The sequence below is a fragment of the Camellia sinensis genome, chromosome 13, assembly GCF_055761805.1.
Source record: "Camellia sinensis isolate YWXY chromosome 13, ASM5576180v1, whole genome shotgun sequence".
NCBI classification, from domain to species: Eukaryota; Viridiplantae; Streptophyta; class Magnoliopsida; order Ericales; family Theaceae; genus Camellia; species Camellia sinensis.
This window is the reverse complement of record NC_138973.1, coordinates 72391255-72416244: the sequence shown is the minus strand read 5'-3', so window position 1 is coordinate 72416244 and position 24990 is coordinate 72391255. Positions and strand designations below refer to the sequence as shown.

The 24990-nt window shown below is 37.8% G+C and overlaps 1 protein-coding gene across 1 annotated transcript; it reads left to right on the top strand.

Annotated features, from left to right (window-relative positions):
• The first annotated feature begins 1916 nt into the window (after positions 1-1916).
• Positions 1917-7783, top strand: LOC114300561 (glutathione S-transferase T1). The gene is made up of 7 exons (XM_028245433.2): positions 1917-2177; positions 2316-2389; positions 4874-4934; positions 6041-6094; positions 6241-6320; positions 6889-7094; positions 7377-7783. Exons 1-7 carry the CDS (start codon positions 2113-2115, stop codon positions 7551-7553), a joined length of 717 nt encoding a protein of 238 aa, XP_028101234.2. The 5' UTR covers positions 1917-2112; the 3' UTR covers positions 7554-7783.
• The last annotated feature ends 17207 nt before the right edge of the window (positions 7784-24990 follow it).

Below are 24990 nucleotides of genomic sequence, written 5' to 3'. Positions count from 1 at the left end.
TCAAAAAATGTCATACATGTACATTTTCTACTTTTTCGCTTCTCTCTCTCTCTTACTTTTTTCTTTTCTCACCCATCCTTCCATGATCTCATGATCCTACCTTCCTCCATCTTTTATTTATTTATTTTTATTTTCTCCCATTTTTATTTTTCTCTCTATTTGTTTTTTTTTATTTTCTCCTTTTTGTTCACTCATTTTTATTCACACCGTACCTATCACGACCCAAACTCGGTATCCAAAGGTTCGACATCACGACAAGATAATATCTGAGATCCTAACAAATTAATAGAGCAGCGGAGATAAAAGGTACCCAAACTTTTATTTAATAATAACAAAATATATACATTGGAGCTACTGTTTAATTAAATTGTTAGAACTAAACTATGTCTACAAAGTGTTTTGTGCCTATCCCACGCACTAGTCCTAACATATCATCTGAAATGGGGAAACAACTATAAGCCTATGACAGTGTGAGGAATATTATACTGAGAGCATGAGGGTATAAAAATTACTATGGATAATTATTAGGCTAAACAGAGTTTGATATTAAAATACATAATATATACTACGGAAATCATTTGACATATAATACATAAATCATATAAATAAAATAATCATAATCACGGTACAGAATGGAACAAAACAGATGTATGGACTCAAGAGTGGCTCATACGAACTCTAGAGGTGGCTCCCACAATAGTGTAGTACTTAGCTCCATACAGCACTTAACTCTATACAACACTTTGCTCTACAACAGAACTCAGAGGATCAATGCATCCATAACAGACAGAGGATCACAAAGTGACCAATCAGAAGACCAATAGTTATTTAAGTCTCCTAAAGCGTGAGACCTCCGTGATGATACTTATAAAATAATTACTCAAAATACATTTTAATAAATAATTATACCATGAGTTTTTTTATTATATAAAATAAGATTTATAAAATAAATAATGTAATTAAAAATACTAATATAATTTATAAATATTTCATGATAACTTAAAGTATAATAAACTCCCTTAATATAAATGCCTTGTACTTCTGTTGTGACTTTTTCACCTCTGCCTATTTTATTTTATCACTCTTTTTTTTCCTTGCTCCCATTTATACCAAGGTTCCTACCGTAGCTATTATAATTACCCTATTAATAGATGTCCCACGCTGCAGGATGGTTACCATGTTGCTTGCCTTAAGGCAATGCCACCTTTCCTTTTCCTTTACCACGACTCACCACCACACCTATATATATATAGGTAGGCAACTAATGCATGAGGGACATCTTGCCAGATGTCTTCTCCAAATTGAAGGTGGCAATTACCCCTTTTATATTTATATTTTAAATTTTTTACTAATTATGTTATTTTATAAAATTATATATAATAATACAAAATAAATCATATATTTTTTTAACTATAATTAAATAATATTAATATAAATTTTAACGAATAATTAAAAATCTAAATTGTTACAATATCTTCAGATACGAGTATATATTAATATTTAATATATCATCAAATTTAAATTTAATAAAATAATAAATGGGTTGTTAGAGTACCTTCAAGTACGAGTATACAATAGTATTTAATATATTATCAAATTTAAATTTAATAAAATAATAAGTGAAATATTAGAGATGGTCTTAGCCTCTCTTTGGGAAGTGGGTTAGCTTTTTGACTTTTTTTGACTTTTTTTGACTATTTTAGCCTAGGTTAAAAAGTTTGGTTTGGAAAGAATTTTTTGGCTTTTTGACTTTTCTGACTTTTTTTTTAGAGAAGAGTGGAGTAATGATTATGGATTAGATGTGATATTTTCTTTGTGATGACTAAAATAACTTTTTTTTTTTTAATGACTATTTTAGGCCTAGTTTGGAAAGACTAAATAAGTGCACTTTTTGACTTTTTTTGTATTATGTGTAGAAAAAGTAGAGAGGAGATGTTGATTGATGTGATCCAAAAAAGATAAAAAGATGAAATAAGTGCACTTTTTTCTTTGTAGCCAAACTTGGCCTTAACCTCAAAATCACTTGCCAAACACCACCCTCACATTTGCTTTACTTTAAGATGTGATTCTTGAAATCATATTTGGCAATTGAGAGAGAGAGAGAGAGAGAAGATGAAGCTAAAAATCTACGCCGATCGATTGTCGCAGCCATCTCGTGCAGTTCTCATCTTCTGCAAGTAATCATATCTTGTTCATTGTCCTCAACTTTACCAATTAAATCGATTTGGTTATGGTTTTGTATCAAATTATGCTTTTGTTTCTCTGTTCTTTCAATTAAATTTACGTGCGTGTTTATATTTTTTCTGGTATTGTAGGTTGAATGGAATTGACTTTGAGGAGATCACAGTAGATTTTGTTAAACGTCAAACCCAATCTCCTGAATTTAAAGGCGAGCCTTTTTCACTATCAAGCATATTTGGTAGCAGCAAACTTTGGATCAATTATTGATATGTAATTAATTAGCAACCTGATCTTATAGACCAACTAATTTTATTAATACTTGTAATAGAATTGCAAGAATAGAAAGAAAATAGAGTGATAATAGAACCACTAAATACTTGCTCAAATTATCCAAAAGGATTATTAAAATCGCGATCTAGATCATACAATCTGAAATTGTTAAAATGATCCAAATTGTTGTGTGATCACTGTTATAGTAAGATAGCAAATAGGCAAGTAGAATCGTAAGTAAAGTCGTTGAATTTATAATCTTTTATCGTATTTTTAATACGTGTCATTTTAATTTATATATTTACTTCATTTTTAATAATAATAATAAAAAAAATCATATGATTCTCGATATAATCTTATAATTCGATCCACAAAACCTTCTTACTAATTCTACGTAAGATCCCGATTGCAGTCACCGCTGCCAGATGCCGCTTCCCTTTTTTACCAATTGTTAAAAAATTTATATTAAAAAATAAATAAATAAATGGACAAAGAACTTTGCCAAAAGTGATTGATGTGTGTGTGTTGACAGAGGGAGGGACAATGGGCCATGCCCTTTCTTAACTTTCTATAATTTTTGTTTTAAGTATAGATTTATAAATAATTTTGTAATTGGTCTACTCTAAATTAAAATATATATTATTATTTTTTTCTTCACTTAAATGTTTTCTATAATTTTACATTATTCAAATATTTATTTTATAATGAAATTATCTTTATGATGTTATAAAGTTTGCTTTTATATGTTTCCTTTTTTATTCTTTTTGATAATGCTTACTAATTTATTCTTATTGATATTTTTTTTTTCTCCTTCTATGACCTATATATTTATAAATTTGTAAAATGATTACTTGTTTGATAAAATCTTTCAATAAAATATTTGCTTTTTTTTTTAGACAATTATTACAATCCAAGTCACTCTTGTGGTTAGAAATTAGGGTTAATTTTGTTAAAGTCGAAGCACGATGTAGTCAGAACAATATTGTAGATATAACATTTCATTTTATTATTGCTCCTTCTGAACCAAAATTCTGACTCGACCAGTGTATTGATATTATATTATGGTGGCATATGATAGTCTAGCGTTGACATGTAAGACCATCTCCAATGGTTCACTTTATCCATCATCAAATTTAAATTTGATGAAAAATCCTCTTTTTTGCTCATTCAACGGTTTATCAAATCCAGGATTTTACTTTCTTTTTTTTTTCCATCAAACTTAGAATGCTTTGTGCTTTTCATCAAATTATTATTCATTATCGTTAGATTTTCACCATTGGATGTCCCCTGGATGATCACCTCAAGACAAAATTTTAAGAAAAATTTACATTAGCCGGTCGACCGGCCGGACATTCGTTAGGTCGACCGCTTGGTCGATGGCCGGTTGACTGGTTGAACGTTTGCCCAGCTGTCCGCCGGTCGATCGGTGTTTTGATAAAGCTTCAAAAACCTCTGCTTGAGCACTTGATATCAAATGGACTTTTTACTCAAATTTGATGAAAAATTTGATGCACCGTTGGAGATGCTCTAAAATAGTTTCGTATAATTTTGGCAACTTAAGCTCCTTGACCCATATGTAATAATCAGCTTGTTTGGTTTTAAAACTCAGGATTCACTTTTTAGAAAATTAAAATTTTTTATTTTTCATATTTTTTTTTTATTTTTACTGAATTTTTAAAATATTTTAAGCATTTTTAAAAAAAATTTTAGATACAAATAACACAGATACACTTAAAAAGTAAAATATTTATGAAATTTTTTTTTAACAATTTAATAAATACCAAAAATACAAAAAGAAAAAAAAAACTAAGATTCAATATAATTTTCATATTTTGTGTACTTATTAATTTTTAAATTTTTTTTAAAAAAATATTTTACTTTTTAGATACATCTAAGTAAGATACATCTAAAAAAAAAATTATTTAAATTTTAAAAAATATTCACTAAAATAAAAAAAAATTGAAAAATTAAAAAATTAATTTAAACAAAGTAAATTCAAAAAATTAAAACCAAACACAATAAATAATTTTTACGTATAATATTGTGTACGGTATTGGAGCTCCGCGATGATGATGCTATTTAAACTAATTTCCCTATTGATTAATTTCCACAGGACTTATCACGAAGTTCAGGAGAACAATGGACAAAATAGTGACAGTGCTTTTTGAGTAGTCACAATGGTACATTTGTTAACACAAAAATATTTTGGAGTTCTAATTTGTGAGCTTTAATAGCTCTAATGAGAGATGGGCCTCAGTGTGATGAGATGTTTTGACCTTGGTTTTTTTTTTCTTTTTTGAGTTGCTCGCTCAGTAAAGCTCTATTTAAAACTTTATTTTAGAGCTACCAATCAGTATTGTTGTTAATAAATCCTAATAAAGTACTGACTGCACATTTTCTGCCAATGATGATTTTATTTCAGAAATAAACCCTATGGCAGAAGTGCCGGCAATAATGCATGGAGATTTTAAGCTGTTCGAGAGGTATTTATACATTTTCAGATGACTTGTTAAGGGTGGATTACCAATCATTTGTTGTCATGTCCGGTGTTGATCTTTTGAAGTGTCTATTTGTTTATGTATTTTTCATGCCCTATGATCTGTTTTAGAGAGTGTAGTATTAAGTACCCCCCTGCTAGATTTGATGTATATTTTTTGTTATGAGCAGATCTTATGATAACTTCATCTTTTTATTTTTTCAGTATTGATGTATCGGGTTTGGAATCCTTGTTGTATTAGGAATATATGATAAATAGTGGTACTATTTATCTTATTATATTATTGAAACATAAATCACAAACAAACCAATTACTTGCAATGTATGTATGTATGCATGAAAACAATTTGGTACACATCATTAATAGTTGAGTGTTATTATGAGTTCGGGGCTATTTGATATAGCTTTTAAGAGGTGATTATAATTTATTGGGCAGAAATAACTTAAATGAACTAAAAAAACTGATTATTTGAAAGATAAAGAAGGGTTGCTTTTACTTATGCTTTTTGATTATTAGCTTTTAGTTTAAAAAAGCTCCACTAAACATGGTATAGCACCAAATAAGCTTGTGTGCCACATTATGAGGTTAGAGCAAACATATGCCGCAAGAATCCACCTTCTTTTCTTCATTTAAAAAAAGAAAAAAAAGAAAAAATCCATTTTTGACTTAAATTCAGTTATGTTTGCCTATTGCCTCCCTGGTTTTTGGTTAGTTTAAGTTTTCTTTGGATATTTATCTGTAGTATTGGACTGTAGATTTTAATGACCCAAGGTTATATTCAAGAATAAAAATGTTATGATTACATGCTGCACAATGTGTTTCTGTTACTGGCGTCTCTATTGAATGATGTTTACCTAAGCTGAACATTTTCCTCTGTTTTAGTGTCTAGTTTCACTTGTGAATCATTGAGTATATATGATTGTTGGTCATTGATGGATGGATCTATAAATTTTTAGGTATAATGCTATTCTTATGTTATACGTGTTGACTGTCTGAGAACCTAATTACTTATTAGTACTATTTATAATTTTCTTGTCATACCTCATGGTTTTAGCATTGTGGTGACTCTTGTGGGTTTGATGTGTTTTGCAGTCATGCAATTCTCAGATATCTTGCTTGTGCATTTCCTGGAGTTGCAGATCATTGGTGAGAATAGTTACTTCCTTTTTGGTTTTGTAGTTATTATGCATGTCCACTTTCAGCTGTGGTCTTGTAGTTATTGTCTATATTTGGTTGTTATATACATATTCTGCAGCCTGGTTCTTAACAAATTTTCTTGTTCATTCCTAAAGGTATCCAACTGATCTCATCAAAAGAGCTAAGATTGACTCAGTGCTGGATTGGCATCACTCCAATCTACGCCGTGGTGAAGGTGCCCCCCAATGATATTCTTTATTTTTTTTTATATCATAAATTGACAGTTGATAGTTTTGGGAGCAACAGTAAAATGTGCTTTTATACAACTCTCTAGTGATTTTTTGGTAAAATGTATTTTGTAAAATGATCAGTGCATCTTCAAAGTACCTATTAAAAAATATACCCCCGATAGATTCCGTTATGTTGTTACATTTTATGTGTAAACATAGGATTCTGCAAAGATTTTTCTTTTTCTTGCCTGGTCATCTATCGTTGTGCTCCTCTATTGAAGTCCTAAATTTCTTCATCAATTTTTAAGCGATCGGTTTAACAATTTCATCTCCCTTTTTCCTCTCTAGTTTCTAAATATCATTCCAATAGATAACATAGCTACTTTTTATGTGTGGTTGATAATAATATTAGACTCGGCAATTTGTGCCTGTGCGTGCGCGCACATCAGTCAGCAATGATCCAGAAACAACATTTGTTTATCAATTTTAAGTAATTATTTTTTTGGTTTAGCAATTCCATGCTCCTTTTTCCTTCCAGTACTTAAAGGTCTAATTTTATGCTTTCCTTTTCAGTTACACTGGTTCAAAATACTGCACTTGCGACTATACTTGGCCGTCAACCAGGTCCACATGTAGTTCCCGAAGCTGAGAAGCTTTTGTCTGCATCTCTTGAAAAGATTGAGACATTTTGGCTTAAGGAAAATGGGCAGTTTTTGCTGGGAAACTCCCAACCATCTATAGCAGATCTCAGCTTGGTCTGTGAAATTATGCAACTAGAGGTGAATGGATTTAATCTATGTTGGCAACTTGGTATCGATATTTAGTACGTTTGTGTGTGTTTGCGGTCATGTATAGATGGAGAAATTTATCAAGTTGGAATTCACCTAGCCAAATTATATATATAAAAGAAAAAAAACGTTCTGCTTTGAAGTTGAAGAATTATAAGATCGATGGTTGAAGCCATTGAAAAACCAAGATATTAGGCCCGCACAAGAAAGGAGAAAATTATTGTAAGATCTCATTATTAAATAAAAGTAACTATAAAAATCTTTTGGATTCAGGTTATGGAAGAGGAGGATCGCAATCGAATATTAGGCCCACACAAGAAAGTTCAGCAGTGGATCGAAGATACAAAGCTTGCAACAAGACCTCATTTTGAGGAATTTCATGGAGTCCTCTATCAAGTCAAAGCAAAGCTACAAAAGCAGCGGTTGTTGGGAGCAAATACTGAGACCTAGTCTGGCTTATAAAATGCATTGCAGTCCAAGGGGTGAAAACACTCTTACTAATATATGTTATAAATCTGTAATATTCCCTTTGAGTGCCCTTGTCGCATTGTGATATCTAAATAAGGGCAGGCACAAACATAAACACTGATGTGCTTAGAACTTATACTCTGTTGTGAGATTTGTAATAGTACCTCTCAGGGTTGAATCAACATGCTATCAATAATGTGATTTGTGGAAAATTTGTGTATCTCTATGAAAGTCCCCCAACCCCAAGTACAGGACACATTTTCTAAGGATGAATTTGGGGTAGTGCCTAGAAAAGAGTTTGTTGATTTATTTGAGTCATATTACATTTTTACTTTTTGCACTTTTTTTTTATATAATAAATAAGCAAAATTAATTTTAAAAACACTTTCCAAAACAACTTTTTGGCAAATTGAAAAAAAGTCACCTCTTTTTCTGACAAAATAAACCAAAAAATATTGTTTATTTTTAGAATTTTTTTAGAATCTTTTAAAAAAATTATAAATTTTTGGTTTGTCTTGTCAAACTAAATCTAGAAATTTAAATTTTTCTAAACAATTTCAATTTTTTTTTTTTGAAAATCAAAATAAGTAAACCCCAAAACAAAGTCTAAATCAGGAAACTAGTCGAAATGTGTACTGAGAGGGGAATTTATATGTAGATTGGGCCGAGTTGGGCCGTTGTGGGCCTCAGTGCGAAAGGTTGAATAAAAATGCCATAAAGTTACTCCGGTTCCAAAGAGGTTAGCTTGGTCACCATACTAAAACTTGTACCGGTTGTCGCAGTATGGCAAGTTTGGTCGCTACAGTTAGTTCGGTCATGGCATAGGGAACCAAAGTATACTGAGCCCTCTTCAGGACTTGGTTTTGGGTTAGTTCAGCTTAAACTCTTCTATGGATATCTAGGTTTTGGCATGTGAAGCCGAGGTAGGAGAGAAGCAAGGTAGAGCCGAACTAACAGTTAGATCGGTCACTCCAGTTAGTCTAGCAAGGCAATGTTATTTCGGTTGTATGGTAGTCCGGCCATGGTAAAACCATCTTACTTGGTTTAAACAGTGAGGGGGGTGTTGAAGGATAAGCATTATCCTTCAGGAGTATGAATCCTAGGAGGACTCTATATGGAGGAGTAAGAGTCCTACTTGGATTGTGCTACACGGAACCTATAAAAGCTCACCAATATCACCTATGGAGAGGTAACACAACCTTGATTCCTGAATATACAGAGCTTTTGTCTGCTTGTCTGTTTTGCTGACTTAGGCATCGGAGGGGTTTCCGGCACACACCCACCGGTTAGCTCACGTTTGTGTTTTTAGGGAGTAAAGCGACAACATTTGGAGGAACGTGGACTTGATTAACAGGATTATATGAGAAGGTTTATTTCTTTTCCGTACAATTGGCGTCGTCTGTGGGCATTCAGACAAGAACAAAACCTCTTGATCAAGCTTTTCCTCTTTAGAAGCGATGGCGCACAACAAAGATTTGCCGCAGTCCCCCATCGACGGACAAACACCAGAAGGGGATACAAGACGCGAAGGCCTACCTTTTATCCCTTCCATGGCGGACCCAGAGCCACAGCGACAAAATCCCAGGAGGGATACAAAGGGGAGGAGGCAGACTAACAGCCCCCGTCACTCTCGTTCACGAAGTCCTGACAGACAAAGGCGGAGGATTAATCCTCAAGTTCTGGAGGACAGCGTGAAGGAGCAAGATAAATTAATAAGGAAGATGGCGGCGGACATGGAGGCCATGAAGCGCCAGATGAAGGGAAAATGAGTGACGACAAGAGAGGGGTGCAAAAGCAAGACGCCCCCTCGCCGCTCAGAAGACCATGGAAGACATTCCATACTATCACAAGCAGAGAGTAGAAGCCTCAGGACAGGCGATACTTAATCCAGAACCTCCAGAACTCGTTACTCCAGGTCTGAGAGAACGAGATCATTGAGGTCTTACACCGAGGGAAGTACCTATCGACCCTCACGCTCGCACCAGACATTATCCAGGCAGACGGAGTTGCCAAGATCGTCCGATTTGCGGAACATGCTGGAAGAAAAGGCACGAAAGAAGGAGGATACTAAGGCGCGCAACCCTTGCAAGGTATCTACCCTACAACGGTTGGCTCCTCGAACGCATGGAAGCGTCGAGGTCGGAATGCCGTTGCCACGCCCTGCCTACGAACCAACGGACAAAGCATTAGCAAGGCTGCAGACCTCGCCGTTCGTTTCGGCAATTGAAAACGCGCCCTTTCCTTCAGGTTTCCTTCAACCCAAATTCACCACGTACGAGGGGAAGACGGACCCTTACATACACCTAAGCCACTTCCGCCAGGTTATGGCGGTATATCGGCGAAACGAGGATTTGATGTGCATCCTCTTCCCATCAAGCCTTGGAGACCTAGGCTTGACTTGGTTCGAAAAACTTCCAGAAGGCAGCATAGCCTCCTGGGCACAATTAGCGGAGGCGTTCGTCACGAGGTTCAGAACGAACACCAAAACCCCAGTGGAGATTGACCAATTACTCTCCATCGACATGGGTGAAAAGGAGACACTAAGATCCTACAATAGTCGCTACTGGGAGACATTCAACCAGATTGGGGACTGCCTCACTAATCTCGCCATTACACAGTACAAAAGAGGCCTTCCAGTCGGAAACAGACTAAGGGATTCAATCACCATGACACCACCCCTCACCATGGAAGTCTTGATGGAAAGAGTGCATCAGCACATCAGGGTGGAAGAGGATGACGCCCGTGCCAAAACAAAATCTGGCACGACCGCAGTACCAGATAAGAAGACCACAGCAAAGATCAACGTGGTAGAACGTCCGAACAAAAACGGACGAGGCAGGCGAGACAACGGAGAGGACCAAGATAAAAGATGGTTGAGAGTCTGCACTGCCATAACCACGGTATTCAAGAAACCGATCTACCAGATTCTGAGTGAAATATGCGATGAACCTTTTGTCAGATGGCCAGCTAGGCTTGGATAAGCACAGAAAGACTATGACGAAAGGTCACGATGCACCTTCCACAAAGAAAAGGGGTATCGCACTGAAAATTGTATGCCATTGAGACAACATCTGGAGGAGTTGGTGGCAGCTGGTCACTTGGATAAATACATTGAAGGAGGGACACAACCAACCCCCTAGGACCACAATAACCCCAATGGAATGCCAATTGACGCCCCACCTCAAGGTGTGATCAATGTGATACATGGGGTATTCGAACCTGAGCGTGTATGCGAGCTCAGAGGATCGATCAAGAAGGCTGAGCACTTGAGGGAGGTACTAAGTGCCCAACCTACCATCAAAAAGGGGAGAACAGAAGCCACGAACGTCATGTCTTTTTCAGACAAGGACTTGGAAAGAATATATTGCCCCCACAATGATGCACTGGTCGTCACCCTCCGCATCAAGGACTATGACGCCAAGCGAATTCTAATAGACCAAGGTAGCTCGTGTGAGATAATATACTACGACAGCTTCAAACAACTGAAATTGAAGGACAAAGACTTGGCACCGGCTGTATCCCCTCTGATCGAATTCAATTCAATGCCAGAATGGCCAGTCGACAAAATTATACTACCAGTCAGAGCAGGAAACGTGAAAAAACAAGTGGAATTTTGAGTGTTGAAAGTCCCTTCCACTTACAACATAATCTTGGGAAGAACATGGCTCCATGCCATGAAATCAGTAGCATCATCCTACCATCAAGTAATGCGGTTCCCCAACGGAACCGGAGTAATTGAAGAGGTCTTTGGAGACCAGATTATGTCCAAGCAATGCTTTGTCACGGCTAATGGCAACCGTGTTGCCAAGGGATATGTTCATTCGGTGGAAGAACCTGAGAGTAATGAACTATTCGCAGATGTCGACAGAACAGCTGATCAAAAAGCGGTGGAAGATTTGGTAGAGGTAAGAATAGATGAAAAGAACCTAGATAAGTTCTTTTTGCTCGGTTCGTCGTTGTCCAGCACTGAGAGATTAGAGGCCTTGGAATTCTTGACCTCTAACATCGAAGTGTTCGCCTGGACACCCTACGACATGCCAGGCATTGATCCAAACTTCATCTGTCACCAACTCAATGTCCACCCATCTGCCAGACCAATCATTTAGCGCACTCGCAGATCGGCACTCCACCACGCCGAGATAGTGGCGGAAGAGGTGGGAAATCTGCTAGAGGCAGGAGCTATCAGAGAGGTGCACTACCCCAGATGGATTTCCAACACAGTCGTGGTACCAAAGAAGAATGGCAAATGGCGTGTCTGTATCGACTATAAGACAGTCAACAAAGGATGCCCAAAGGACAGCTTCCCCCTACCACAGATAGATCAATTGGTAGACCTAACAGCGGGGCACAATCGACTTAGCTTTCTGGATACGTACAAAGGCTACCATCAGATCGCCATGTACGAACTAGACCAGGAGGTCACGTCCTTTACAACTCCAAGAGGACTGTATTGCTACATGGTCATGCCCTTTGGCCTAAAAAATGCAGGGGCAACATTCCAACAGATGGTCACCAAGATGTTTGAACCACTGTTAGGCAAAACAATGGAAGCTTACATCGACGATATGGTAGTCAAAAGCAAGGACGAGAACGACCATCTAAGGGACCTAGGTGAGATGTTCCAGATTTTGAAGAGGCACAAGTTGCGCCTTAATGCATCTAAGTGCGCGTTCAGTGTAGGATCTAGCAAATTCCTAGGCTTCCTGGTGACCAACCGGGGTATAGAAGTAGACCTCTCCCAGATCAAAGCTATTCAGGATCTGGAGAGGCCTAACTCAGTAAAAGAAGTACAACATCTCACCGACATGGTAGTTGCACTCAACCGATTCATTAGCTAGTCGTCAGACAGACTACAACCGTTTTTTCAAGCATTAAAAGCTAAGTTCGAGTGGGACGAATAATGCGACCGCGTTCTGAAAAGTTTGAAAGAATACATGTCTTCTCCACCACTACTGGTAACCCCAATACCTGGAGAAGAACTCTTCCTGTACCTGGCAGTCTCTCAGCACGCAATTAGCGCAGTGTTAGTTCGTGCGGAAGGAATCCAACATCTGCCCATCTATTATGTCAGTAAGACATTGCTGGGTGCCGAAACAATGTATTTGCCACTAGAAAAACTGGCATTAGCCTTGATGATGGCCTCGAGAAAGTTATCGCACTACTTTCACGCCCACACCATAGTCGTCCTCACAGCTTTCCCATTAAAAGCTTTGTTTGAGAGGGCAAACTTTTCTGGGCGAATCTTGAAATGGGCAGTAGAGTTGGGACAATTCGACATCAAGTTCCATCACAGAACCGCGATAAAGGCCCAAGCTTTGGCAGACTTTGTCGCAGAATTCACTCCTGGAAGTCATCATATCTGCCCAGTCGACCTGATCGATACAACCAAACCAGGGATAGAAGTTGACGCCGGAATAGCGCAACCCCTGGTGCAGGATATTCAGTCAGACCCCAAGGCAGACCAGAATAAAGACAGCAAGGAAGAAGCAAACCATGCTACACCGAGCCAAGACTCACCAACAAATAAAGACTTGGTACAATCAGATAGCGAGGGGCAGACAGCAAGCATGGACCTTGAAGAAAACACCAGCAACATTCTTGACCCCACGACATCATCTGACCCCTCCACTTGCTAGAAGTTATTCGTTGGTGAGATGTGGAAACTCTTTGTGGATGGAGCATCCAACCGGCATGGTGCAGGACTTGGCATAGTCCTCATCTCAGCAGACGGCCTGGTTGTGGAGCAAGCAATCAACCTTGGCTTCCCAGCATCAAACAACGAAGCGGAGTATGAAGCACTTCTTGCAGGACTCAAATCAGCATTCTACATGAAGGCCACCGAATTAATGGTCTACAGCGACTCACAGTTGGTGGTAAACCAAATTTCTGGCGACAATGAAGCAAAAGATGACAGGATGGCCAAGTACCAAGAATTGGTCAGAACAGAGATCAAGAAATTTGAAGTAGTAAGGATAGAACAGATTGGCAGGGAGGAAAATAGCAGAGCAGACGAACTAGCAGGCTTTGCGTCAATGGCAGATACATCCATCTCTCATCCACTACTAATTGACTACCTACCAAGACCAAGCATTGAAGACCCCGAAGCAGAAGAGGTATGTTGCGCCGACCTAGGTCCCTCATGGATGGATCCCATCATACTGTTCTTAAAAGACGGCGTCTTACCGGAAGACAAGAAAGAAGCCAACAAAATTAGAGCAAAGTCGAAGCGATTTTGGCTCTCCCTATCTATGGCATTGTACAAAAAGTCATTCTCAGGACCTTATCTAAAGTGTGTCCACCCTAGTAAAGTAGAAGCATTCTTGTTCGAAATACATGAAAGGGTGTGTGGAAGCCACCAAGGAGGAAGATCGTTAGCTTACAAAGCCATTTCACAAGGATACTGGTGGCCATACATGCAGGCTGACTCAGAGAAGTATGTGAAGAAGTGCGAAAAATGTCAGAAGTTCACACATCAAATACATCAGTCGGCCAGAGAACTCCTACCATTGACCAGCCCATGGCCCTTTGCAATGTGGGGCTTGGACATAGTAGAACCACTTCCGACAGCGCCCGAAAATAGGAAGTTCTTTCTCGCAGCAACAGACTACTTCACAAAGTGGGTGGAAGCAGAAGCATTGGCATCAATCAAGGAAAAAGATGTGAAGAAGTTCATCTGGCAGAATATCATTACTCGATTCGGCATACCTAAAGCCCTAATATTAGACAACGGCACCCAGTTTGATGGCAAAATCTTTAGAGGCTTTTGTGAAGAATACAAGATAGAATTCTACAATTCTACACCAGCATATCCTCAAGCAAATGGCCAAGCAGAAGCATCAAACAAGGTTGTCTTGGATGGATTGAAGAAAAGGTTAGAGAAGGCAAAAGGCAAGTGGGCGGAGGAACTTCCTCATGTTTTATGGGCTTACCGCACCACACCTTGACGATCAACAGGAGAAACACCATTCTCCTTAGCCTACGGCATGGAAGCAGTAATCCCACTGGAAGTTGGCCTTCCCACAATTAGAAGCGAAAATTTTGATCCAGACTTGAATGGAGAAGCCATAGCATTGGAGCTCGACCTCGCCGAAGAAAGAAGAGAAAGAGCACTAGTTCACATTGCCTCATACCAACAAGAATTATCTAGGAAATACAACAAAACAGTGCATCCAAGGCAATTCAAGATCGGAGATTGGGTGCTGCGCAAAGTAATGGGAAACACCTTGGTACCAGGAGATGGCAAGTTAGGGCCTAATTGAGAAGGACCTTATAAAGTGGTCGGATTAGCTGGCAAAGGGGCATACCACCTGGAAGATGAGGACGGCAAAGCCATTCCTAGGCCATGGAATACTGCCAATCTCAAACTATTTTATTTTTAGCTTTTTTTTACAAGTATGTGTAATTTTCCTTTTTCTTAATAAAACAAAGTCGATTCTTTTCAGCATAGTTATTTTTTGTAAGAGATTGTATTAGTAAGTTAGGGACATCAAAAGTAAGGTTGGCTGGAAAAACCAACACCTCTCCTAAGCCCAGGATAAGGATCCAGGCTGCAGGACGTTTGGTCGGAATAACCAAACATTTTACTCTAGGTTGGCTGGAAAAACCAATCTATAGGTTGGCTGGAAAAACCAACACCCCTCCTAAGCCCAGGATAAGGATCAAGGCTGCAGGACGTTTGGTCAGAATAACCAAACATTTTATTCTAACTTGGCAGGAATAACCAATTTAGAGGTTGGCTGGATTAAACCAACTCCTTGTACTCTTTAGCCGAAGTAAGAACATCGGCTAAAGAGTGGTTGGCTGGATTAAACCAACTCTTAGTACTCTTTAGCCAAAGTAAGGACATCGGCTAAAGAGTGGTTGGCTGGATTAAACCCAACTCTTAGTACTCTTTAGCCAAAGTAAGGACATCGGCTAAAGAGTGGTTGGCTAGATTAAACCAACTCTTAGTACTCTTTAGCCGAAATTAGGACATCGGCTAAAGAGTGGTTGGCTGGATTAAACCAACTCTTAGTACTCTTTAGCCGAAGTAAGGACATCGGTTAAAGAGTTGTTGGCTGGACAAAACCAACTTAGAGGATGGCCGAATTAAACTCTTATTACTCTTTAGCCGAAGTAAGGGTTTAGGCTGAAGAGTAATTGACTAAATTAAACCACTCTTGGTACTCTTCAGCCGAAGTAAGTATATCGTCAAAAGAGTAGTTGGCTAGTAAGGTCAGTCAGATGGCACAGCTAAGACCGAAATAAAGTATCTCGGCCGAAAAATAATATGTTTCAAGTTGCAGTCAGAAAGCATGCTCAAACAGGAAAGTAAACCAAGATAACAGTTGGAGCAATAGAAGTCATTGAAAAGTCATTACAGGTACAAGCATACAGATCGAACCGGAATAAGTGTTGAGTAGAAAAGATGATTTTCATTGATCAAAATTCAAAACAAGTACAAATGAGGGGCCACAGCCCGGTTACAAGAGCAAAAAGAAAAAAGAAGATACAAAATCAGTTAAAGAGATCGTCCAGATCAGCATCCAGCTCAACTCTGAGTCCGGTCTCAGCAGGAAGTTCGGTCGTAGCCAGAACTCGGTTGGGCTCGGTTGAAACAAGCTCCTCTGGGTTCGGCTCAGCTGGAGACACAACTATAGCATCAGGTGCTGGGGGATTGGAGATCGCTGGAATTGGAGGAGTAGACTGGCGACCGGGCTGGGAGTTGTCTTCAGAAGAAGAGCCTTCATCTCCACATTCTTCAAGAAATTGCTTCTGAAGGTCGGCAGCATACTCCGCTAGTGTGGCCGGAATGAAATACTAAGGAGCATTGTAGACCTCTGTTTCGGGCCCACAACCGAGCTGCTCCATAGCACCTCTCCAGCCGCACTTGAAGAATAAATCATTTGTTGCTTCACATTGTTTGATATAAAGGGCTTCGCCTTCCTTGAAACCCCGGAGCTCGGCGTCTTCTGTCTTCTTCTTCAGCTCCGTTATCTCGTCGTCCTTCTTACTTTCGAGCTTAACTAGCTCACGAAGGTACTTATCCTTCATCACAGTTAGGGCCTTCTGTTTGTCTGCATCGGCCGAGGTAACTAGTCTGGTCAGACGAGCTACCTCGGCCTCTAGCTCGGCTGTTTTCTGGTAGGACTCCTTCAGTTCGGTTATTTTTGCTTCAACCTCTGCCATGGCTTGCCTTGTTGTGTTCCTGAGCTCCAACACCTTTTTATGCGCAATTTGGCCCTTTTGCACGGCCTGAAAAAGAAACTAATGACAAAACCGAACAAAAAGTTGGTGATATTTAGAGAGACAAGAAGAACAACTTACCAGGATCATGGATTTCGTGGCCGAGCGGATGGCCTTTAGCTCGGTTAAGTTCTTGTGGTGCTCCATGTCAGCTGGGAGGCACACACTCTTGGCAAGGTTGAAAGCAATCAGATGGTCTTTTTCAGCGACAACTGAATCAGTGTCCTGAATATTACGGTTCTGGAAAGTCAATTTGGGTGCCCATTTGGAAGAGCTGGCTCGGTCGGCATGCTCCGGTTTGCGAGCTCGGTGGAGGGCTTGGCGGCAGAGTGGTTTCGTCTTCATTAATTAAGCGTTGTTCGGTCTGGGTAGTACGGGCGCGCTTAGTTCGGCGTGATGAAGAAGGTTGTTGAGATGTAAGGGCCACCACTGTTTCTTGTGTTTGGTTTGGTGGTGGTACCTCGATCCTGTTTGTCTCGGTCAAGAGAGCCCTGACTCTGTTCCTTTTGGTCATTTCTTCTTCAGCAGTCAGTGGGATTAGGATAATTTGTGGCAAGGTTGGGTCCGGTTCGGGGGCGTCCTCCAACAAAAAGTCAGTTACTCTGGCTTTTCGACGGCCGATGTATCTGTATGTCGGTTCGAAATTTAGAAGTTTGGCCCAACTTCTTTCTGGAAAACGTAGTGCGGCGCAGATAGTGTTCAAGTTGGGGTAACTGTACAAGGATTGAAGATGGGCTGAATCTGCATAAAGAAGACAAACTGTTAGTTCGGTTCAGGAGCAGGTAACCGAAATAAAACAAAGCATGCCAACAAACCGAAGTAATTATACCAGGTTCTCCTTTATTCCAGTTTATATTTCGGCCAGGGATCTGGGCTTGCTGGTCTTCAAAATTGCCAGACACTCAGAAAAAGTCATCATCATTCAAGTCTTTGTCCGGTGTGTCTTTTATTATTTTTTCTCGGCGGCGACGTATTCTAAGATAGTAAACCCAGCCGTCTTCTTTTGACCCTATGGAGTATTGATAGAACAGTTCGGCTAAGCCGAGGTTAATGCCAGCTCGGCGATTTAGCTCAGCTATGCCCATTATTATGCGGTATGAGTTGGTGGAAAGCTGGGTTGGGCATATTCTCGTTTGCCTAAGGAATTCACAAATCAAGGGTTGGACTGGAAATCTTAGTCCGGTTTCTATTATTGATAAAAGGGTAAAGGGTACAAAGCCCTGGTTTCCCCAAGGTATAGCATCTTTTTTGGCTAAGGTTAGGTGGACATCGTCAGGGATGTTATAATCCCTTCGGAATTCGGCCCAGCCACCTGGTGTTTCTACTAAAAACCTATATTTACCCATTTATTTCTAAGTTATGTATAAATTATGCTTGGTGCCAGCTCGATCGGAAAATGTTGCTGTGTAGCTCGGTTGAGCGATCAAAATGAGTGTCTGGGCAACCTAAGTCTGCAAAGTGAAAAACAGAAGTGTTAAGCACAGATCTTTAGACCGTGCTACAAAGCAAAAACAAGTTAAGTCCTACTTCGGCTTTGTGAAATGTTGCAGGTCTTATCTCGGTTTCAGCAAGGTGCTTGGTAGCTCGGTTGGGGCAAGTGATTTGTTAGACCGGTTGAAATTCTAGGGGCAGCTTTCTTAGTTCGGTCTGAACTAAGAGTGCTGGTTTAGCCCCAAGATAGTTCGGTCGGAATTGAGGCCTTCAAACACACTAAGTGCAGACTTAGTTCAGTCTATTATCTCGGCTAAGATAAATCAAAAAATGGTTTTTTGACTTGTTAAAACTACTGGTACAAGTGTTGGTTCGGTTGAATGGTCTGGCTAGACTCACACATAGCATAAACAAATATCCTAGTTCGGTTGAAACGTGTTTATGGATCAAACAAGAGTGTTCTACAGATTGCTTCGTAAAGTTCATGGGGTTTTCATGAAGTTTTTTCCTAGAAAACATAAGGCAAAAAAAAAAAGCACAAATAGTGTTTTGTAAAAACACATGAACAAATTACTGTGGATTGTATAAAGCAAATACGAAAACAACAAAAGCAAGAAAGATGGATTTGAGTGACTTACCAAATGAAGGGGTAGAAGCACTGAAGATGAAGCAATGACAGTGAAGAACACGAGCTCCTTAGTCACAAAAAGGAATGCGAGAAAGAGAGAAAGAAGAGGTGAATAGGAAGATGTAATGATTTGAAAAGAGAAACAAAAAGAGTTTGTTTTGATGCGAGGCCCAAAATTTAGGCGGGACTGTTCAAAAAACACGAGGTACGATGACGGCGTGACAGCTACCTTCAGCCAATAAGAGTATGCCACGTGTCCTTGGGATAAGAAGCGATTCAGTTGTTGTGATTGAAGAGACGTCTGAACCGAATAGGTACAGACCGGTGTGAGCCTAAGCTCGGCTGGAAAGGCTAAAAGAGTTTTAGCTCGGCTGGAAAAGCTTAAAGGCTTAGCTCGGTAGTAAGATTAGAATTTTTTAGCTCGACTGGAAAAGTTAAAACTTTAGCCCGGTTTATAGATAGGTAATCCCTATCATGCTACGCAGATGGAATTAAGGGGCAATTGAGAGGGGAATTTATATGTAGATTGGGCCGAGTTGGGCCGTTGTGGGCCTCAGTGCGAAGGGTTGAGTAAAAATGCTATAAAGTTACTCCGGTCCCAAAGAGGTTAGCTTGGTCACCATACTAAAACTTGTACCGGTTGTCGCAGTATGGCAAGTTCGGTCGCTACAGTTAGTTCAGTCATGGCATAGGGAACCAAAGTATACTGAGCCCTCTTCAGGACTTGGTTTTGGGTTAGTTCGGCTTAAACTCTTCTATGGATAGCTCGGTTTTGGCATGTGAAGCCAAGATAGGAGAAAAGCAAGGTAGAGCCGAACTAACAGTTAGATCGGTCACTCCAGTTAGTCTAGCAAGGCAATGTTATTTCGGTTGTATGGTAGTCCGGCCATGGTAAAACCATCTCACTTGGTTTAAACAGTGAGGGGGGTGTTGAAGGATAAGCATTATCCTTCAGGAGTATGAATCCTAGGAGGACTCTACATGGAGGAGTAAGAGTCCTACTTGGATTGTGCCACACGGAACCTATAAAAGCTCACCAATATCACCTATGGAGAGGTAACACAACCTTGATTCCTGAATACACAGAGCTTTTGTCTGCTTGTCTGTTTTGCTGACTTAGGCATCGGAGGGATTTTTGGCACACACCCGCCGGTTAGCTCACGTTTGTGTTTTCAGGGAGTAAAGCGACAACGTTTGGAGGAACGCGGACTTGATCAACAGGATTATACGAGAAGCTCACCAATTTCAATTTTTTTTTTTTGAAAATCAAAATAAGTAAACCCCAAAACAAAGTGTAAATCAGGAAACTAGTCGAAATGTGTACATAGTGTCGGAAATCCGTCGTACTACAGCTTGGTCAAAATTTATTCCAAGGAAACTTTAGCACGACATAAATTATACACAATGATGAATTTTACACCATTTTATAATCCTAAATTATAAAAACATACTTCGTATATTCTAAAAACATATAAAACTAACGTATAAAAATATAAGCATCCATAGACGTGTACAAATAAATCTTTTAAATTATTAAAACGTATGATTTTATAGTTTAGGAGATATTCGTATAAATAATCCTTAAATATAAATACGATGTACATAAACTTTTTTAATAAATAAAAGTAAGGAAATTTGGTCAAAACCCTCTCATAATAAAATTTTAATGCCATAAAATACAAAATAATCGGAAAATTCTATTTTCACCCACTAAATTATCTTAGTCCACACATTTAATGAATTTTTTTATATTACATTTTTGTCCTACAATAAAAATACTAAAATACCCTCATCTTTCCAACAGAAACCCTACATTATCGCCTTCATCGCTCCTCCCTAGCCCTTTGCCTTCGGTCGCTATCCTTTCACAACTTCCGTTCCTCCTTGCCGCCTCCATCAACCACCACATCCACCGCCAACAGCAACCTAGATGTCATTGTCTTAACCCCAACATCACCACACACATCATTGTTGTATTTTCTTCAAACCCTAGATCTTAGATCTGGGTTTTTCAGATCTCCCTTTTTGTTAGTAATGGCGGTCGGGATTGTTATTGATTGCCGGTGGTTGAGATCAGTTTGTGATGGTAGAGAAAGACGGCAGCCAAAGGTGGCGGTTGGAGGTGGTAGAGACTGGTGATAATGGTGGTGTGAAGAAAGGAGGTGAGAGCATTTTTGGTAGAATAAGTTAAATATTAAGTAAAAAATGAGATTTCAAATTCATTAAGTGTGTGCTTTGAGAAACGATGTACACAAAGAATATTTGATTTGTAGAAACAGAATTTTTCAAAAGAACTTCTTTGAAAAGTTCGTATAGACCACTATTACCAAAATATCCTTAGTGACTAATTTAATATTTTAATCTTTAATGATATAACTTTTGATACGTCGTCTTTTAATAAAGAGTGCTGCTATTAGCACCTGCCAAAATTCTTTGAACCCCCCATTTTATAAAATTTCTTTATTACAATTATACCCTAAAGTAAAATTACATTAAAAGACATATTAAATAAAACACCCATCTATCAATAAGAACTAATACTCTATAATATTGGACACCCACCCCCACCCCCATCCCCACCCCCAACTCCAACTCCAACAATACATATTCCATGTTTGTAAACCCTAAACCTATTACTTTTCACAACCAACTAATATAAACCCTAAATATATTATTTTTCATAATCATCTTAAATCCTGAATGTGTCATCTTCATCACCATCATCAACGCTATTGAACTTGAAAGTTTTGCTTCAAGTATACTTCATCACTTATTTCACTGTGTAGAGTAATGGAGGACGATGACAACAATTCTAGTGAGACCGGTTTTCCATTAATAAAATTATCTGTCTTGTATTAACATTCTCAGTCGTTTTCGGTCGTTCTTGTTTCGTTCGAGTTGTTCGGTACTGGTTTGCTGACTGTTAGATTTATGTTCGGTAATACAGTACTGAACATAATCCTTTCGTTCAATACATAGGTTCCGAACATTAATGCAGATAGTCAGTTATGTAATTTTCTTTGTTAAACTAACTTAGAATGGAAAAGAGTGAATTGAAATGGATTTAATTCATGTTATTTTAAGTTATAAATTGGAATGGATTCAAGTTACACAGTGATGAACAAAATTTGTTCGGACATACAGTGCTGACAGGATCATTATTGTTTGACAAAACAGTTCTGAACAAAATACATTTTTTTGGCTACACAGTGGTGAACAAATTGTTTTGGGCTACATTCAGAATTCTGATGGCGATACATTCAGAATTCTGATGATGATGGATTCTTTTGGAAGCATCGATACAGAAGCAATGGAAGTCCAACACCGTCCACTATACGTTCATCTTGATGATGATGAATGTGATTGAAGTTTTTTATAGGTTTTGAGAATAATGGCACACTAAGAATTCGCATATCTGGACTGAAAATTGAACAAGTAGACGAGATGATGAACAAGCCATGGCCATGGCTATTATGTCTTCTTTTCTTTCAGTCACTGTGAACCACCCAACATGCAATAACATTCGAGTATCATCTGTTTTCTTAGTTTCTTTTCTTTGCTTTTCATTAGGGTTGTTTTAGGAATTGGATGAAAAATTAGGTGAGTGTGCATTTCATTGTGAAAATGTTATGAATATTAGTAGATTTGGTAATAAGTGGGGTGTCCAAAAAACTATTATTAAAATTTAGGATTTAGGGTTGGGGTCCAAAGAAATGGGGGGTCCAAAGAATTTTGGTAGGTGCTAATAGCAGCACTCTTAATAAAATTAGTATTTTTAAAATTTTCTGATCAAGATCTATCAAATAAGATCTAGATTGACTATGAAATTCTTTTTTTTTTTTAAATAATGAAATTTTTACAATTGAAATTAACATAAACAGTAAAATTTTATTCTGATTCACAGTAAATTTTACTATAAAATTTTAATTTTTAAATAGTAAAACACTATCACCATCACTGAAAACCATGTCACTATAATTATTAATAAACAATTATAAAAACATAACTTTAATAGGGTACAATTAAATAATAACCTTAACAAAGTAAAATTTTATTGTTAATTTAAAAAAGAGCTTTAGCAATAAAAGACATATTATATATTATTATAAATTTTAATTACAATCATTTAAATAGAGCAGCAATATATAAAACAGTTTGACACATATTATCAGGACAAATCAAAATAAAATTAATCGAATAAATGATAGTTCAAAAATTGGTTGATTGTTGATTACATATTATTAACAATCAAATAATGATTGAACGAATTCCTAATTCTAACACTGAAGTAATGTTATATATATATTTTTTTATGACACCCACTGGGGTGTAATTATTCCAAAAAATAACAGAGTCCTAATGTGATATCCCTGTTCCGCAATATGTTAGTTGGTCCTTAATATGAGTATGGTTATGTGTTTAACATGATTTTGTGTGTCATTATGTGAAAATATGTGGTTTTGAATTTTTATTTGTTCACCGTAGGAATATTTGTTGATTATATGCTTTGGGAATTAAATTGAAGGCCCTATCGGCCACCGAAACCAAAATTGACTACGCTATTGCGATTGGCATAATTTTTAGAGCCTACGGTGAAATTTAATTAGAAATTGATTCAGATCAGAATTAATTGATTTAATTGATGAATTAGTACCAAATTATTTATTATTATTAAATTGGAAATGATGTACACAAAGAATATTTGATTTGTAGAAATAGAATTTTTCAAAAGAACTTCCTTGAAAAGTTCGTATAGACCACTATTACCAAAATATCCTTAGTGACTAATTTAATATTTTAATCTTTAATGATATAACTTTTGATACGTCGTCTTTTAATAAAGAGTGCTGCTATTAGCACCTGCCAAAATTCTTTGGACCCCCCATTTTATAAATTTTTTTTTATTACAATTATACCCTAAAGTAAAATTACATTAAAAGACATATTAAATGGAACACCCACCTATCAATAAGAACTAATACTCTATAATATTGGACACCCACTCCCATCCCTACCCCCAACCCCAACTCCAACTATACGTATTCCATGTTTGTAAACCCTAAACCTATTACTTTTCATAACCAACTAATATAAACCCTAAATCTATTATTTTTCCTAATTATCTTAAATCCTGAATGTGTCATCTTCATCACCATCATCAACGCTATTGAACTTGAAAGTTTTGCTTCAAGTATACTTCATCACTTATTTCACTATGTAGAGTCATGGAGGACGATGACAACAATTCTAGTGAGACCGGCTTTCCATTAATAAGATTATCTGTCTTGTATTAACATTCTCGGTCGTTTTCGGTCGTTCTTGTTTCGTTCAAGTTGTTCGGTACTGTTTTGCTGACTGTTACAATTATGTTTGGTAATACAGTACTGAATATGATCCTTTCGTTCAATACATAGGTTCCGAACATTAATGCAGATAGTCAGTTATGTAATTTTCTTTGTTAAACTAACTCAGAATGGAAAAGAGTGAATTGAAATGGATTTAAGTTATGTATTTTGAATGGATTTAATTCATATTATTTTAAGTTGTAAATTGGAATGGATTCAAGTTACACAGTGATGAACAAAATTTGTTCGGACATACAGTGCTGACAGGATCATTATTGTTTGACAAAACAGTTCTAAACAAAATACATTTTTTCGGCTACACAGTGGTGAACAAATTGTTTTGGGCTACATTCAGAATTCTGATGGCAATACATTTAGAATTCCGATGATGATGGATTCTTTTGGAAGCATCGATACAGAAGCAATGGGCGTCCAACACCGTCCACTATACGTTCATCTTGATGATGATGATGATGATGATGATGATGAATGTGATTGAATTTTTTTTATAGGTTTTGATAATAATGGCACACTAAGAATTCGCATATCTGGACTGAAAATTGAACAAATAGACGAGATGATGAACAGACCATGGCCATGGCTATGGCTATTATGTCGTCTTTTCTTTCAGTCACTGTGAACCACCCAACATGCAATAACATCCGAGTATCATCTGTTTTCTTCGTTTCTTTTCTTTGCTTTTCATTAGGATTGTTTTAGGAATTGGATGAAAAATTAGGTGAGTGTGCATTTCATTGTGAAAATGTTATGAATATGGGTAGATTTGGTA